The sequence below is a fragment of the Engraulis encrasicolus genome, chromosome 13 (assembly GCF_034702125.1).
Source record: "Engraulis encrasicolus isolate BLACKSEA-1 chromosome 13, IST_EnEncr_1.0, whole genome shotgun sequence".
NCBI lineage: Eukaryota > Metazoa > Chordata > Actinopteri > Clupeiformes > Engraulidae > Engraulis > Engraulis encrasicolus.
The window spans coordinates 40,218,641-40,236,268 of record NC_085869.1 but is presented as its reverse complement, the minus strand read 5'-3'; the positions used below and the strand labels follow the sequence as shown (position 1 = coordinate 40,236,268).

General features: G+C 44.4%; 1 protein-coding gene across 1 annotated transcript; it reads right to left on the bottom strand.

Annotated features, from left to right (window-relative positions):
• Positions 1 to 343: 343 nt before the first annotated feature.
• LOC134460551 (E3 ubiquitin-protein ligase TRIM35-like) lies at positions 344 to 7,854 on the bottom strand. The gene is made up of 7 exons (XM_063212931.1): positions 7,549 to 7,854; positions 7,035 to 7,130; positions 6,300 to 6,526; positions 3,415 to 3,566; positions 2,036 to 2,572; positions 512 to 520; positions 344 to 384 (listed from the first exon to the last, which is right to left on the bottom strand). The coding sequence occupies exons 1-7, from the start codon at positions 7,852 to 7,854 to the stop codon at positions 344 to 346; spliced, it is 1,368 nt and encodes a 455-aa protein (XP_063069001.1).
• Between the last annotated feature and the right edge of the window lie 9,774 nt (positions 7,855 to 17,628).

Sequence of the window (17,628 nt, the reverse complement as noted above, 5' to 3'; positions counted from 1 at the left end):
TTCAGCCCTGAACACACACACACAATAACAACAACACTGCCATACACCTCAACACACAAAACGTTTGTGTGCGTGTGTGCGTGCGTGTTTGCATGTGTGTGTTAGCAGTGCAATGCCAGTGAACACACACACACACACACACACACACACACACACACACACACACACACACACACACACACACACACACACACACACACACACACACACACACACACTAACAACACATCACTGACATACACCTCAACACACTCTCTACTCACACAATGACAATTCCACTGACATCAACACACACCGGCAATCTCACTGGCCCTGTCTACTCACACTATAACAAGACATCACATCACACTAGAACACACCTCAGTACACTCTCACTGTCACTATCTACTCACACCATAACAAGACATCACATCACACTAGAACACATCTCAGCACACTCTCACTGGCACTCTCTACTCACACTATAACAAGACATCACATCACACTAGAACACATCTCAGCACACTCTCACTGGCACTGTCTACTCACACCATAACAAGACATCACATCACACTAGAACACACCTCAGGACAGTCTCACTGGCCCTGTCTACTCACACCATGACAAGACATCACATCACACTAGAACACACCTCAGGACAATCTCACTGGCAGTCTCACGCAGTAACAACACATCGTATTCGGACTAAAACACCATCAAGGTTGAAACTCCTGATGTAAAATACTACACACAAAGCACAAGCACAAGCAGCATACATGCATTGCAGACACACACACACACACACACACACACACACACACACACACACACACACACACACACACACACACACACACACACACACACACACACACACACACACACACACACACACACACACACACACACACACGGGTGCCAAGGGGGACAAGGGAGACAGTTGTCCCGGCCCAGAGGGGCATGTCATATTACATTGAATCTATTGGGCTGGGGGCCCTTTCAAATGAGTTTGTCCTGGGCCCGGACAAAGCTGTCAGCGGCTCTGCACACACGCACGCACGCACGCACGCACGCACGCACGCACGCACGCACACACACACACACACACACACACACACACACACACACACACACACACACACACACACACACACACACACACACACACACACACACACACACACACACACACACACACACACACACACACACACGCACAATGATACTATACACCTTGCTTGCTGTATTAGAGAATGAGACTGTAAATGAGCGACACAGAACTCTGAACACTGTAGATCTGAATAGCACTTTTATTAGATTTTTGCTTTTATTTATTTTTTAATACATGATCTGGAAACTACAGACAAAATAATAGATTTGTATCCTTTTAATTTATAGTCATTTGTTCCCTCAATGGAAGCTGTGACAGAAATCTTGTTTTCATTTTGAGTGTGCTTCTGTGTACCTGAAGATGTAATTCTTAACTAATAGATGGCATAGACCAGATATGAGCCAGATATCATAACATGGGGGGACAAGAATAAAACAGGGAGCCTAAACCAAAACATACACAGTGAGTCATTTATTAAAGCTGTCAATCAATCAAAACAATCTTCTGATTGGGTGGGCTCAACAAGTGGGTGGGCACAGGCCTTCTCCCCAGCCCTTTGTTAGGTGACGCTTGTGGTTTTATGACCACTGTCCTATGATTTCATTTCATTCCAATGAAGCTGTGATTTAAATGAAACTCATCACTACACTTATGGTTAATCTTCACATATTATATCATTAATATAATGAATTTCTAGTTATAGAAGTTCATAGGCGGTATTTGCATCGAGCAAGGTCAGGCAATTACCCAGGGCCTTGTCCAATCAGGGGCCTCATCCTTGCATTACAGCATTCGTTTCCCTGCAATTACAAATCATGGGAGGACCTCAAAATTGTTCTTTGTCCAGGGCCTCAGATTTTCTAAAACCTCCATTGGAAATGTTCTACTATCAGTGTTCTGTGTTGTAGTCATCCATGGTAACACAGAGGCTGAATGATCTCTAACTGTGAGGATTCAGACTGATACAGCACTTCACTGGTAGGATCCTGTAGGAGGTGTTTGGGAAAAGCCCAAAGAATGGAAACACTCTGTCAGTGAAGGCGTGTGTGAAAGTGTGTAGGTGTGTGTTATTATCAGGGTTAGTGAATGTCAGCTCTCCTCTGTCCCAGTCCAGCTGCACTCTGATCCTCTGGGGTCTCTGCTGCACTGTGAGGGCATGACCCTCATGAGGTGGAGCCCCTGCTACATATTTACCATCAACACACCACACTAGCCACTGGCCACTCATATGGCTAATGTTCCCCTTCCTCTGGAGAGACTCTGTCATCACACCCAGGAGCCAATCATCACTCCCCCAAATCTCCACATCCCAGCAGTGTGTCCCTGAGTTAAAGCCCTCAGAGCCCAGCACAATGCCAAACTTATCAAATCTCTCTGGATTATCAGGAAGTGACTGTCTCTCATCACCCCATCTCACACTGGTCAGATCCTCAGACAGGATGAGTACTGGGCTTGCAGTGTTGGGATCCAGAGTGACAGGAGCTGCAGAGAGGAAGAACACACACATGAGCTGAACACTGAGTCGTATGTGTTAGGGGTGAGAATGATGGTCATAGCAGAGGCATGAGCGAAGTGGATGAGGATGTGAATGGTATAGAAAGATAGATAGATAGCCTTTATTGTCCCCAAAGGGAAAATTCATTGTCACCATCATAACTTGTTACAGCCAACATGAAGACATAAAGTGCAGAAGGCAGGAATCAGGAAAGGGGGAAACAACATAATACACAAATGTGTGTGTGTGTGTGTGTGTGTGTGTGTGTGTGTGTGTGTGTGTGTGTGTGTGTGTGTGTGTGTGTGTGTGTGTGTGTGTGTGTGTGTGTGTGTGTGTGTGTGTGTGTGTGTGTGTGTGTCAGGGATGGAAATACGCACGCGTGAATTTGGCCTTTGGCAGGTGAAATATGTCAACCTTTTTCTACTGGCACACAGGTTAATGCTGAATTATATGCAGCATCCAACATCAGAGGTTTAAGCAAATTGGTAATGAAAAGAGTTATTGGCTTCACAATAACTGAATGTATGACCCCTGAAACAATTGATCAGAAAATGATCTTACTTGGCATTACAATGTTTGGAACGGTTGAATATGAACTGGTGAAAACGTGATAGAAATTGTGAGTGACTAGAAAATCTACCTGCCACATTGACTGTCACTGGTGTGTGTGTGTGTGTGTGTGTGTGTGTGTGTGTGTGTGTGTGTGTGTGTGTGTGTGTGTGTGTGTGTGTGTGTGTGTATGTGTGTGTGTGTGTGTGTGTGTGTGTGTGTGTGTGTGTGTGTGTGTGTGTGTGTGTGTGTGTGTGTGTGTGTGTGTGTGTGTGCTCACTGTATTGAACAATCTCCTGCATCTTCTCCCAGACTCTGAACTTCAGGTTGCCCAGGTGCTTTGCCACATTGATCAGAGCTCCTGAAAGCCTCTCTGGATCCTGCAGTTTGCACTGGGCTCTGGAATAACATTCAGTAGTCAGTGCTGCTGTGCTGTTGGGTTCAGAATCACAGACAAGAAACCGGATGCGGTTGCCTCCTCATACTATGCCTCTACAGTCTACACATGACACACACACTGACTCCAACAACCCCCTGCTATACACCCCCCCCTCACACACACAAGACACAGGCACCAGTGAAGTATATAACCACGGCATCCCTGTATTCGGGTCAGTGGTAGGCACTGTAGCCTTCTCATACACGTGTCACACTACACTACAGATTGTCAGTGACGCTGCTCCCCCACAATTACACACACACAGACACACCCAAATCCAGTCCTTGCTCACCAAGCGATGAACAACAAAGGGTGACAACTGAAAAAAAAAACAATGCTATACTTTCACACTTGACACTTAAAATATCTAGCCGATGTGAATTAATTTGGTCCTGTGTACATATGTCACTACACTCACACACTACACTATACTACACTCACCACATATTGTCAATAACACACACACGCGCATGCACACGCACACGCACGCACGCACGCACGCACGCACGCACGCACGCACGCACACAGACACACACACACACACACACACACACACACACACACACACACACACACACACACACACACACACACACACACAGGGCTCTAAATTAACACACGCCAACACGCCAAACACGGGTGAAAATTCATTTTGGCTAATAGAAAAAAATACCTACCCGCCAATTTGGCTAGTAGCGCCCGAGTACAGTAACTTATGAACGGTAAACCGCTGCTCTGACGAACGTTATACGGCGAGATTTCCTACATTACCCACGGACACTAGCGTCACGACGTAGCCTCCCACCGTGGGCTTTCCAGTGCATCGAGCGTCAACTCCATGCTGTTGCGCGCGCCAGGATTGAAAACATTTCAGACGACCAACCTTCTGTCAGCTAAGCTGCGCTCACACTATTCTGACAGGCAGCTCTCCTCCTATGCTCTCGTCGCTTTCGCTACAACCTTTTTAACGTCACTACTGCTATTATTACTATATGAACCTTGCTTTAACAGGCTGCATTTTTGAAGCAGCGAGGCCCTGACCGTTTCAATAACAGGATTTACGCAGATTATGCATAGCGCTACTTCTGTAGACTATGTTTTGTGCGAGTGATGAGAATGTGGCAGGGGTTAGAGCAAGGTTCTGTGTGTTGGTGAATGCTAGTAGTAATTGTAAATAGTGACGTTAAAAATGAGTGGTTGTGGAACGAAATAGCGACCAGGGCAGAGGAGGAGAGCCGACTGTCAGAGTAGTGTGACCGTAGCTGTCAGTTCAGTTGTCTTCTGAAATGTTCAGAGTCCTGGCGCAACTAAGTTGGAAAGCCCACGCCATCGGAAAGAAAAAAAAGCAACCAACGACGAAGCTGTGGAAGTAACAAAGGAAGCGAAGATTCCCGAGATATCATTTACTTTTAATTAAACTAGGCTTCTTGTCATTTTGTTGCGCATGGTAGAGAAGAGCTCCTCCTCTCTCCTCTCCTTTTCCTCTCATCTCTTCTCCTTCCTTGGGGTGTGCGTATGTGAGGTTTTGTAGTGTTTGGCTGTGTGCTTGGTTACTGTATGTTAAAGGTCTGTTATGAAAGTGGCTTGTGTGATGTGATTCAGCTGTTTTCAGAGGAATTGAACAAAAACGAATCAAATTAATTAGGCCTAAGTAATGAAAGTAAAAAATAAAGCAGAAGTTAAAAAATAATGAAAAAATATATAGCCTATAATATGCTTATTATGTAGGCATATAGTAGCCTATGCAGGCCTATAGTGTATCTGTGTTGTAGAAACAGTTGGACAAAATGACCATTTAATTAGAAAAAAAATAACTAGCCTAATGCATAGTTTATTTTGGCGAGATTAAAAAAAATGGCTAGTTGAACTTCTATTTGGCTGGTAAGAAAAAATGTCCACTAGCCAAATTGGCTGGTGGTGGAAAAAGTTAATTTAGAGCCCTGCACACACACACACACAGACACACACAGACACACAGACACACACACACACACACACACACACACACACACACACACACACACACACACACACACACACACACACACACACACACACACACACACACACACACGCACACACACACACACACGCACACACACACACACACACACACAGTCCTTGCTCTCCAACCGATGAACAACACAGTTCTGAAAGACACTACATGGTACACTTTCACACTTGACAAAATTTAAATCCTTCCTCATCTTTGTATTTTGTTGACATCACTCACCTTTTGGCAGTGCTCTTGCAGTTCTGCAAAGTAAAATATTTTATGGAGTTAATATAATTGTTTGTATTGGGTGACTGAGAATATACATGATGTGTTTGTTTTGGTCGACCTTGAGAATCTGTCTCCATTGTTATGAAGGTGAACGTACGATTATTATTAATTATTTATTTTTTACAATTTACATTTAACATTTTTAACAACACATGTATCCACTGATTTCTTTTTTACATTTAACAATTAAGTTAATTGAATGAACATATTTTTAAGGCAACATGTATTCCACTGAATGTACACTGTAGCTACAATTGCCACAACTGGCTGCACCTAGTTCCATAAATCCAAGTGTGTTGTGAGTAATAGTGGTGTGGGGGTGGTATGAGCAACTCCATAGAAATGGAAAAGCCAGACACTTCCTCATTCTCCTGGTTTAGAGGTCAAGATCAGAATTTACATTCTAATATGCCTTGTTTAAAAGACAATAAATATTACCTGCAGGAATGTGACATCATCAGCTTTCATCTCCTCCTCTATGGCTCTGATTGTGTCTGAAAGAGATGAAATCTCTCTGCTCATCTTGTCAATCTTCTCCTTCATTATCTGTCTCTTCCTCCCCTCTTCCTTCCTCAGTGCAGCTATCCTGGCTGCCTCTTGATATCGTAGAAACTGGTGAAGCTTATCAAACTCCTGCTTGATCTGCTTCTCTGTGCTGAGGACCTGAGTCTGGATGGAGTTACAGGTATATTTGTGTTTGTGTTATATTAAGTAGATGTGTTATTCAGCACGACCAGAACACAGATCAATCAATACAGGAGTGACTAAGTGACAAATAAATGAAGACACAAACAAGGCTGAGCACATATGGTGCAATTCACTGTGAGGGATCAATTTTAACTCCATGAGTGTTGATTAAGCACTGTGAAACAACACGGACCATGTAAATTCAACTCTGTAATTCAACATTCAATTTAATTTAACACTAAATCCAATGGGACCATACTGTATGTGTGAACAATTAATACTTTATTTTCAATTACTTCATAAATAACCGCATACCATCACTCTACATGACATACTAAGTCCCACAGACCTTTGTCATACTTCTCTTTTGATGACAACAACGCCATATAGGAAGGAACATTACATATTTTACTTTCATGAACAAATAATCTTGGGACAATAATTTTCATTTTTTAGTCTATAATCTTAACTCTACTTATGTCTCTGTCACTTTGTCGTGTTGAGCCGTTTTATCCCAGATGAGCTTCACTTCTTCAAATGATTTCAGCTTCTTCTGTAGTGGCTGCAGTGCAGTCTTCAGCTCCTCCTATGGACGCGAATCACATTAGTCCGTAATGCAATGCAGTATTGTTGCAACCAGATCACTGGTGTCAGTATAGTGTTTTGCACACAAAAACTCAGGAAATCTTTGTGAATTGTTACCACACACACACACAGAGACAGACAGACACACTGGCACACCGGCACACCGACACACACACACACACACACACACACACACACACACACACACACACACACACACACACACACACACACACACACACACACACACACACACACACACACACACACACACACACACACACACACACACACACAGACACACACACTTCAACTTCAACTTGCAACTTCAGACAATATTCACACAGTCTGGCTGAGGGGGGCAACGATCATCCTTTACTTGTACAGTTAAAAGATAAAATTAAGATAAAATAACTTACCTTGCCATCAAGTGCTGCTTCATCTATTGGTTGGAACTTGTGACCTGAGTGTGTCTTTGAGTCTCTGCACACCAGACAAACAGGCTGTTTATCCTCCAGACAGAAGAGCTTGAGTTTCTCACTGTGCAGATGACAGAGCACCTCAGACCCTTCCTGTAAGAATGTCTCACACAGGTCCCTTAACGCAAGGTTGGGTGGATATGCTGATCTTGAGCATTTCCTCCTGCAGCAGGGACATTCTCTGGATCCTTTGATCTCCCAAAACTGCTGCAGACACGCCTTACACACACTGTGAGCACACGTCATTATGACAGGATCCTTGTAGATGTCACAGCACAAAGCACAGGTAAGATCCTCCTCTAGCTTTGATGCCATTGTCTCCTGTAAAAACTGAAACAGAAAATGATTAACCAATTTACGAGTACTCACGAAATACTAGTTCTGGCACACCTCGTATATCCTACATATTTCCTTTCACTTTCAGCTGGGCAGACTAATCAACTGCAATTATTTCTTAAATCTAAAGATACAATGATTTCGACATCCCCAACGTTTCCACAATCAGTCACAACCTATATATCTTTTTTCGGTTTCAGCAAAAGTGACATAAAAAGTACACCAGAGTGTTTTGTGAAGTGTCGTCAAGTGAGAAAGTAGCCGTCGTCTTCAGGTGCCCCAGTCTTAACTTCCTCATTCTCAAAGGAAGCAGAGGGTCTGCAGGAGGAGGATGCTGATTGGTCTGTTTAAAACCTCAGAATGTAACTTCCTCTGAGGTGATATACCCTCCCTAAATCACCGTAGATCATGCCAAAGTTAAAAACTAAAAACCAACCAACCAAACAGATACACAAACTAAGAATAAAAACAAAATGTGTGTAAAGAAATATATGAAGCAGTCAGGAGCAAATGTTTCCCAGTGATTGATCACACACACACACACACACACACACACACACAGACGCACACATACAGACACACAGACACACAGACACACACACACACACACACACACACACACACACACACAAACACACACACACACACACACACACACACACACACACACACACACACACACAAACACACACACACACACACACACACACACACACACACAGTGCTCCTGTCAGTATGGTGAGTGGCAGCATCCTTGTAACACAGGTGCTGCCTGAGACAGGATTCACTGGTAATATTCCAGGACAGCTGACTGTGTGTGTGTGTGTGTGTGTGTGTGTGTGTGTGTGTGTGTGTGTGTGTGTGTGTGTGTGTGTGTGTGTGTGTGTGTGTGTGTGTGTGTGTGTGTGTGTGTGTGTGTGTGTGTGTGTTTACCAATGCAATGCCAGTGATAGCCTGCAAGGGGAATGGAGGAGCATCACATGATGTCTCGCTGTGCCTCTAGTAGCGTTGGCAGCTGTTGAGAGGGGTTCCATGCACACCTGCCCACAGTCATACACCTTAACACACACTCACACAATCAACACACACAGGGCTGGACTGGCCATCTGGCATAGCGGGTATTTCCCCGTGGGCCCCGCACCCCCTATTTTTAGAAAAAAATAATTCTTAACCAATTTCTGGAACATTTCTGAAAATAGGGGCCCACCGGTGAGTCAGTTCTGTGCTGCTAGCCAGGGCCGGATTAACGCACAGGCTAGATATGGCTACAGCCTAGGGGCCCCCAACTGCCAGGGGGCCCCTGATTGGCCAAAAGTGGAAAATTGTGACAAGGACGCAATATTGAAAAATTCATCCGTCATGTTGAGTACACTTGTTAGACATGTTACCCTTACTAGCTTGTAATTATGACACTGTCTATGTAAATGTGTCCCAAAATTTGCCTTCCAGGGGGCCTCACAGCAACCTGTAGCCCAGGGGCCCCGGGTCGTCTTAATCCGGCCCTGCCGCTAGCCAAAAGTGCCCAGGCCCTATTTCTCCCCCCAGTCCAGCCCTGAACACACACACACAATAACAACATCACACTGCCATACACCTCAACACACAAAAAGTTTGTGCGCGTGTGTGCGTGCGTGCATGTTTGCATGTGTGTGTTAGCAGCGCAATGCCAGTGAACACAAACACACACACACACACACACACACACACACACACACACACACACACACACACACACACACACACACACACACACACACACACACACCACACACACACACACACACACACACACACACAAACTAACAACACATCACTGACATACACCTCAACACACTCTCTACTCACACAATGACAATTCCACTGACATCAACACACACTGGCACCCTCACTGGCCCTGTCTACTCACACCATAACAAGACATCACATCACACTAGAACACATCTCAGCACACTCTCACTGGCACTCTCTACTCACACTATAACAAGACATCACATCACACTAGAACACATCTCAGCACACTCTCACTGGCAGTCTCACACAGTAACAACACATCGTATTCGGACTAAAACACCATCAAGGTTGAAACTCCTCATGTAAAATACTACACACAAACAACAGCATGCATGCACAAGCAGCATACATGCATTGCACACACACACACACACACACACACACACACACACACACACACACACACACACACACACACACACACACACACACACACACACACACACACACACACACACACACACACACACACACACACACACACACACACACACACACACACACACACACACAGGGGTGCCAAGGGGGACAAGGGAGACAGTTGTCCCGGGCCCAGGGAGAGAGGGGGCATGTCATATTACATTGAATCTATTGGGCTGGGGGCCCTTTCAAATGAGTTTGTCCTGGGCCCGGACAAAGCTGTCAGCGGCTCTGCACACACACACACACACACACACACACGCACGCACGCACGCACGCACGCACGCACGCACGACACACACACACACACACACGATACTATACACCTTGCTTGCTATATTAGAGAATGAGACTGTAAATGAGTGACACACAACTCTGAACACTGTAGATCTGAATAGCACTTTTTTTAGATTTTTGCTTTCATTTATTTTTTAATACATGATCTGGAAACTACAGACAAAATAATAGATTTGTATCCTTTTAATTTATAGTCATTTGTTCCCTCAATGGAAGCTGTGACAGAAATCTTGTTTTCATGTTGAGTGTGCTTCTGTGTACCTGAAGATGTAATTCTTAACTAATAGATGGCATAGACCAGATATGAGCCAGATATCATAACATGGGGGGACAAGAATAAAACAGGTAACCTAAACCAAAACATACACAGTGAGTCACTTATTAAAGCTGTCAATCAATCAAAACAATCTTCTGATTGGGTGGGCTTGACAAGTGGGTGGGCACAGGCCTTCTCCCCAGCCCTTTGTTAGGTGACGCTTGTGGTTTTATGACCACTGTCCTATGATTTCATTTCACTCAAATGAAGCTGTGATTTAAATGAAACTCATCACTACACCTATGGTTAATCTTCACATATTATATCATTAATATAATTCATTTCTAGTTATAGAAGTTCATAGGCGGTGTTTGCATCGAGCAAGGTCAGGCAATTACCCAGGGCCTTGTCCAATCAGGGGCCTCATCCTTGCATTACAGCATTCGCTTTCTGGCAATTACAAATCATGGGAGGGCCTCAAAATTGTTCTTTGTCCAGGGCCTCAGATTTCCTAAAACCTCCTTTGGAAATGTTCTACTATCAGTGTTCTGTGTTGTAGTCATCCATGGTAACACAGAGGCTGAATGATCTCTAACTGTGAGGATTCAGACTGATACAGCATTTCACTGGTAGGATCCTGAAAAAGGTGTTTGGGAAAAGCCCAAAGAATGGATACAGTCTCTCAGTGAAAGTGTGTGTGAAGGTGTGTAGGTGTGTGTTATTATCAGGGTTAGTGAATGTCAGCTTTCCTCTGTCCCAGTCCAGCTGCACTCTGATCCTCTGGGGTCTCTGCTGCACTGTGAGGTGATACCCACGAGGTTGAGCTCCTGCTACATATTTACCATTAACACACCCCACTACCCACTGGCCACTCATACGGCCTATGTCTCCTTTCCTCTGGAGAGACTCTGTCATCACACCCAGGAACCACTCATCACTCTCCCCAACCTCCACATCCCAGCAGTGTGTCCCTGAGTTAAAGCCCTCAGAGCCCAGCACACGGACAGCCCAGTTAAATCTCTCTGGATTATCAGGAAGCTGCTGTCTCTCATCACCACATCTCACACTGGTCAGATCCTCAGACAGGATGAGAGCATCACATGCCGTGTTGGGATCCAGAGTGACAGGAGCTGCAGAGAGGAACACTCGCATTAGATGAGTGGTGTGTGTTAGGGATGTGAATTATGGTAACACACATTATGTGTGACCAAAATGTGCATGATAATTATGTGTATAGAGGAGAGAGAGAGAGAGAGAGAGAGAGAGAGAGAGAGAGAGAGAGAGAGAGAGAGAGAGAGAGAGAGAGAGAGAGAGAGAGAGAGAGAGAGAGAGAGAGAGAGAGAGAGCATCTGTAGTATCTGTCCAGTGTGGATGTGACACTCTCACCTATCCAGGTGTGTGTGTGTGTGTGTGTGTGTGTGTGTGTGTGTGTGTGTGTGTGTGTGTGTGTGTGTGTGTGTGTGTGTGTGTGTGTGTGTGTGTGTGTGTGTGTGTGTGTGTGTGTGTGTGTGTGTGTGTGTGTGTGTGTGTGTGTGTGTGTGTGTGTGTGTGTGAGTGTGTGAGTGTGTGTGACAGCATTCTACTCACTGTATTGAACCAAGTCCTTCATCTTCTCCCAGACTCTGAACTTCAGGTTGCCCAGGTGCTTTGCCACATTGATCAGAGCTCCTGAAAGCTTCTCTGGATCCTGTAATGTGCACTGTTCTCTGGAATAACATTCAGGAGTCAGTGCTGTAGTGGGTTTGGGTTCAGACAGGCAGACAAGAAGCAGGATACAGAGTCGTCTCCTCATACTATGCCTCTACAGTCTACACATGACACACACACTGACTCCAACAACCTACTGCTATACACTACAGCCCCCTACCCACACACACACACACACACACAGGAGAGACATCTAGGCACCAGTGAAGTAGCCTATATAACCACGGCATCCCTGTATTCGGGTCAGTGGTAAGCCTGCTTTAGACTCCTCCTTCAGTTGGGGGACACATACTGTCAGCAGGGGGGCAGCGCCAGATCGCGAACATTTCAGCCTGAGAGAAATATACTTTGTTTGTGGCAAGGCGTCTTCTCAGTGCTAAAAGAGGGGGCGTGGTGGCTGTTTGGGAACTTCATCTGCTGCTACCCCCCGCTGACAGTGCGTGTCCTCTAAGGACGAGTCTAAACCAGGCTGTAGGCACCGTAGCCTTCTCATACATCTGTCTCACTACCCACAGTCAGTGATGCTGCTCCCCCACAATTACACACACACACACAAATCCAGTCCCTGCTCACCAAACGATGAACAACAAAGGGTGACAATTGAAAAACTGTGTACATATGTTACTACACTATTACACTCACCACCTATTGTCAATAACACACAAACACACGCACATGCACACGCACACACACACACACACACACACACACACACACACACACACACACCACACACACACACACACACACACACACACACACCACACACACACACACACACACACACACACACACACACACACACACACACACACACACACACACACACACACACAGTCTTGCTCTCCAACCGATGAACAGCACAAGGTGACAACTGAAAAAACACTACATGGTATACTTTCACACTTGACAAATAAAATCCTTATCTTTGTATTTTATTTACATCACGCACCTTTTGGCAGTGCTCTTGTAGTTCTGCAAAGTAAAATAATGTTATGGTGTTAATATAATTGTTTGTATTGGCTTCGACTGAGAATATACAGTACATGTACATAGGCCTACATTTATTTTGGTCGACCTTGAGAAGCTGTCTCTATTGCTATGAAGGTGAACAATGGAAAAGGATAAATAAATGGTGATAAAAATGCAGGCTACTTTTTAACATTTGACATTTAACAAAAGATGTATTCCACTATGTTTTACATTTAACAATTAACTTTTTTAAGACAACATGTATTCCGCTGATTGTAACTGCAATTGCAACTGGTTGTTCAGTTCCATCCATCCAAGTGTGTTGTGAGTAATAGTGATGTGGGAGATTAGATTAGATTAGATTAGATTAGATTACTTTACTGGTACTCAAGGGTAGATTTGATTCGCAGAGGTCAAGATCAGGGTTTACATTCTAATTTGCCTTGTTTAAAAGACAATAAATATTACCTGCAGGAATGTGACATCATCAGCTTCCATCTCCTCCTCTATGGCTCTGATTGTGTCTGAAAGAGATGAGATCTCTCTGTTCATCTTCTCAATCTTCTCCATCATCTGAGTCTTCTGCTCCTCTTCCTTCCTCAGTGCAGCTATCCTGGCTGCCTCTTCATATCGTAGAAACTGGTGAAGCTTCTCAAACTCCTGCTTGATCTGTGTCTCTGTGTTGAGAACCTGAGTCTAGATGAAGCCAATATTATGTTGCATTGTTACATAGTGATCACACTATGAAGGATGTGTTGAATTGATTCTCATTGTGAATTCTGGTAGCCTATATAAGATTATACAGTATGGCTGTCTTTCTCACCTGGATGTGTTGTGATGTTTTGTCACAGGTGAGTTTAGCCTTGTTAAAGGCATCTAGTTTCATCTTTAAGGGTTGCAGGGCCATCTTCAGTTCCTCCTAGAGTGGGGGAAATACAGAAAAGAACATGTTTTTGGATATTTTTGATATTTATTTGTATTATTGAACAAAATCAAAGCGTACTGCCACAGATCCTGGAACACACACACACACACACACACACACACACACACACACACACACACACACACACACACACACACACACACACACACACACACACACACACACACACACACCCCGAGTCTTAGAACAAGTTACATAAGCACACTTTCTTAGAACAATGACATTGCAGCAGATATTGACCTCACCACTCTACATGTTACACTAATCATACGGCTGCAGCAGACACTATAATGTGGCAAATTAACACTGCCACCTAGTGGTACTTAATTGTAACCACAGAGAAAATCCACAGTGACTGAGGGCAAAGTTTAACTTTGGCGTGTAGGCTACAGTTCATTCACAGCTATTGTGCACTGTATGACGATTAATATGCATGTTCTCCTCCTATGGTTTTACATATCAGGAAATATAATAACTTACCTTGCGGTCAAGAGCTGCTTCATTGACAGGACTGAACTTGTGACCAGTGTGTTTTTTGGAGTCTCGACACACCAGACACACAGGCAGTTTATCCTCCAGACAGAAGAGCTTGAGTTTCTCACTGTGCAGACTGCAGAGCACCTCAGACCCTGCTGAAGCTCTCTGACTCCTTTCTTTAAGGAACGCTTCACACACATTTCTCAAAGCAAAGTTAATAACTGCATCCTTTGAAAGTTTTCTCCTGCAGACTGGACATTCTCTGGCTCCTTTGGTCTTCCAGAACGTCTCCAGACAGGCCTTACACACACTGTGACTGCATGATGTAATGACAGGATCCGTGTAAATATCACAGCACACAGGACAGCAGTAATCCTCCTCTGATTTGGAAGCCATTTCCACTTGTTCAGCCTAAACCACTTTGCTTTCAATTTCAAGACCTCAGTAAGCTACACTGTCGCAGTCTTGAATCTGTTGAATAAACTACACCCCAGAACGTATGCGTAAAGATATTTTGTTCCGAAATATGCTGTTCCTGCCACTCTCTGGAATAACTATGAAAGTTTCAGGTCAATAATTCTTTACCATATGTACACACCAGCCTTACGACCTCTCACACACACCGATTACTTCCTCATACGAGACACACCTGAGGGGGAGGGAGGTTCTCTTGCAGTGAAGGACTCTGGACTCCTTCTCTAGGTCCCCTGAATATAACTTAATTGTATTGCACAGGTAATTTGTAAGATTCCTTTACAAAATATGTCATATTTCATGTGAAGCTGCATTACAGTAAAATTGTCTGGGGGGCCGGATAAAACGGCCTCAAGGGCCGCAAACGGTCCTCCAGACATAGGCCCCCCACCCCTGGTGTACAGGAATCAAGAGCCACTGGAAACTACAGTGAGTTGAGTCAACAGAGCCATCTAGTGTTGCATATTGGTTACTACAGACAGTATTCCATTCACCCACGCAGTATGGGTGAGACAGAGCCCTAGAAGGGGTGAGAGCAAAGGTCATGCTTTACTTGTATGGTTGAAAAAACACCACTTTTGTATATCTTGCAAATAGCATTATGACTTGGTGGTGGTGGTAGGCTTTTCACGTGACCTTGTCCCAGACCCAGCCGAAGCTTTCAGTGGCCCTGAAAAAAACAAACAAACAAAAAAATTAACTTGTTTAGCTCTGAGTGGTTATCACAACAAGTTTATAATATATATACAACATTCTTATATATATATATATTATATAAGCGTTGCACCGATACCGATACCAGTATCGGCTGGGGCCCCGATACTGCACTAAAATGGTGGTATCGGTATCGGCAAGTACCAACACCATCCGTATCGGCGGGCACCAATACCTTACAGATGCTCGTATGACACTTGAGCGCAGCCTTGATCTTAGTTATTTTATATCAGAAGTATTTAAAAAGTATTAAAAGTTCTACTGGATTCACTTTGGACAATATTAGTCAATGATATTACATCCAAGTAGTAGCCTATGCAGGTCTTCATATATATACTGTAGGCCTATATACATTTAGTATCGGTATTGGCCGATACTGCACAGTCGGGTATCGGATATCGGTATCGGGGCCAAAAAATGGTATCGGTGCAAAACTAAATATATATATATATATATATAATTCATATTGTATACTGTTAGCCTATAGGCCTATATTATGTAGCCTAGTCAAAGGCAGTGCCTACAGAATTGAATGCTGCCTCTGAGTTTGTAGCCTGACATGGCCCAGTCTAAAGTGAGTATAGACCCAGCGGCAACCCCCTCTAAACTATTGAAGTCCCTACAAAAATAAACACAAACAACAACAACAACAGTAACAGTATTGGCCCCTGACCTGAGAACTGTGCCCACGGGAAAATGCCCTGTGGCCTATGTCAGATTACCAGTTCAGCCCATAATTCTTAACCAATTTCTGGAACATTTCTGAAAATAGGGGCCCACGAGGGTGCGGGGGCCCACCGGTGAGTCAGTTCTTCGCCGCTAGCCAGGGCCGGAGTAACGCACAGGCTAGATATGGCTGCAGCCTAGGGGCCCCCAACTGCCAGGGGGGCCCTGATTGGCCAAAAGTGGAAAATTGTGACAAGGACCCAATATTGGAAAATTAATCCATTATGTTGAGTACACGTGGTAGGTATGTTACCCTTACTAGCTTGTAATTATGACACCGTCTATGTAAATTTGTCCCAAACTTTGCCTTCTAGGGGGCCCCACAGCAACCTGTAGCCTAGGGGCCGAGGGTCATCTTAATCCAGCCCTGCCGCTAGCCAAAAGTGCCCAGGCCCTATTTCTCCCCCCAGTCCAGCCCTGAACACACACACACACACACACACACACACACACACACACACACACACACACACACACACACACACACACACACACAATAACAACATCACACTGCCATACACCTCAACACACAAAAAGTTTGTGCGCGTGTGTGCGTGCGTGCATGTTTGCATGTGTGTGTTAGCAGTGCAATGCCAGTGAACACACACACACACACACACACACACACACACACACACACACACACACACACACACACACACACACACACACACACACACACACACACACACACACACACACACACACACACACACACACACACACACACACACAAACTAACTAACAACACATCACTGACATACACCTAAACACACGCTCTACTCAATGACAATTCCACTGACATCAACACAAACTGTCACTCTCACTGGCCCTGTCTAATCACACTACAACAAGACATCATATCACACTAGAACACATCTCAGCACACTCTCACTGGCACTCT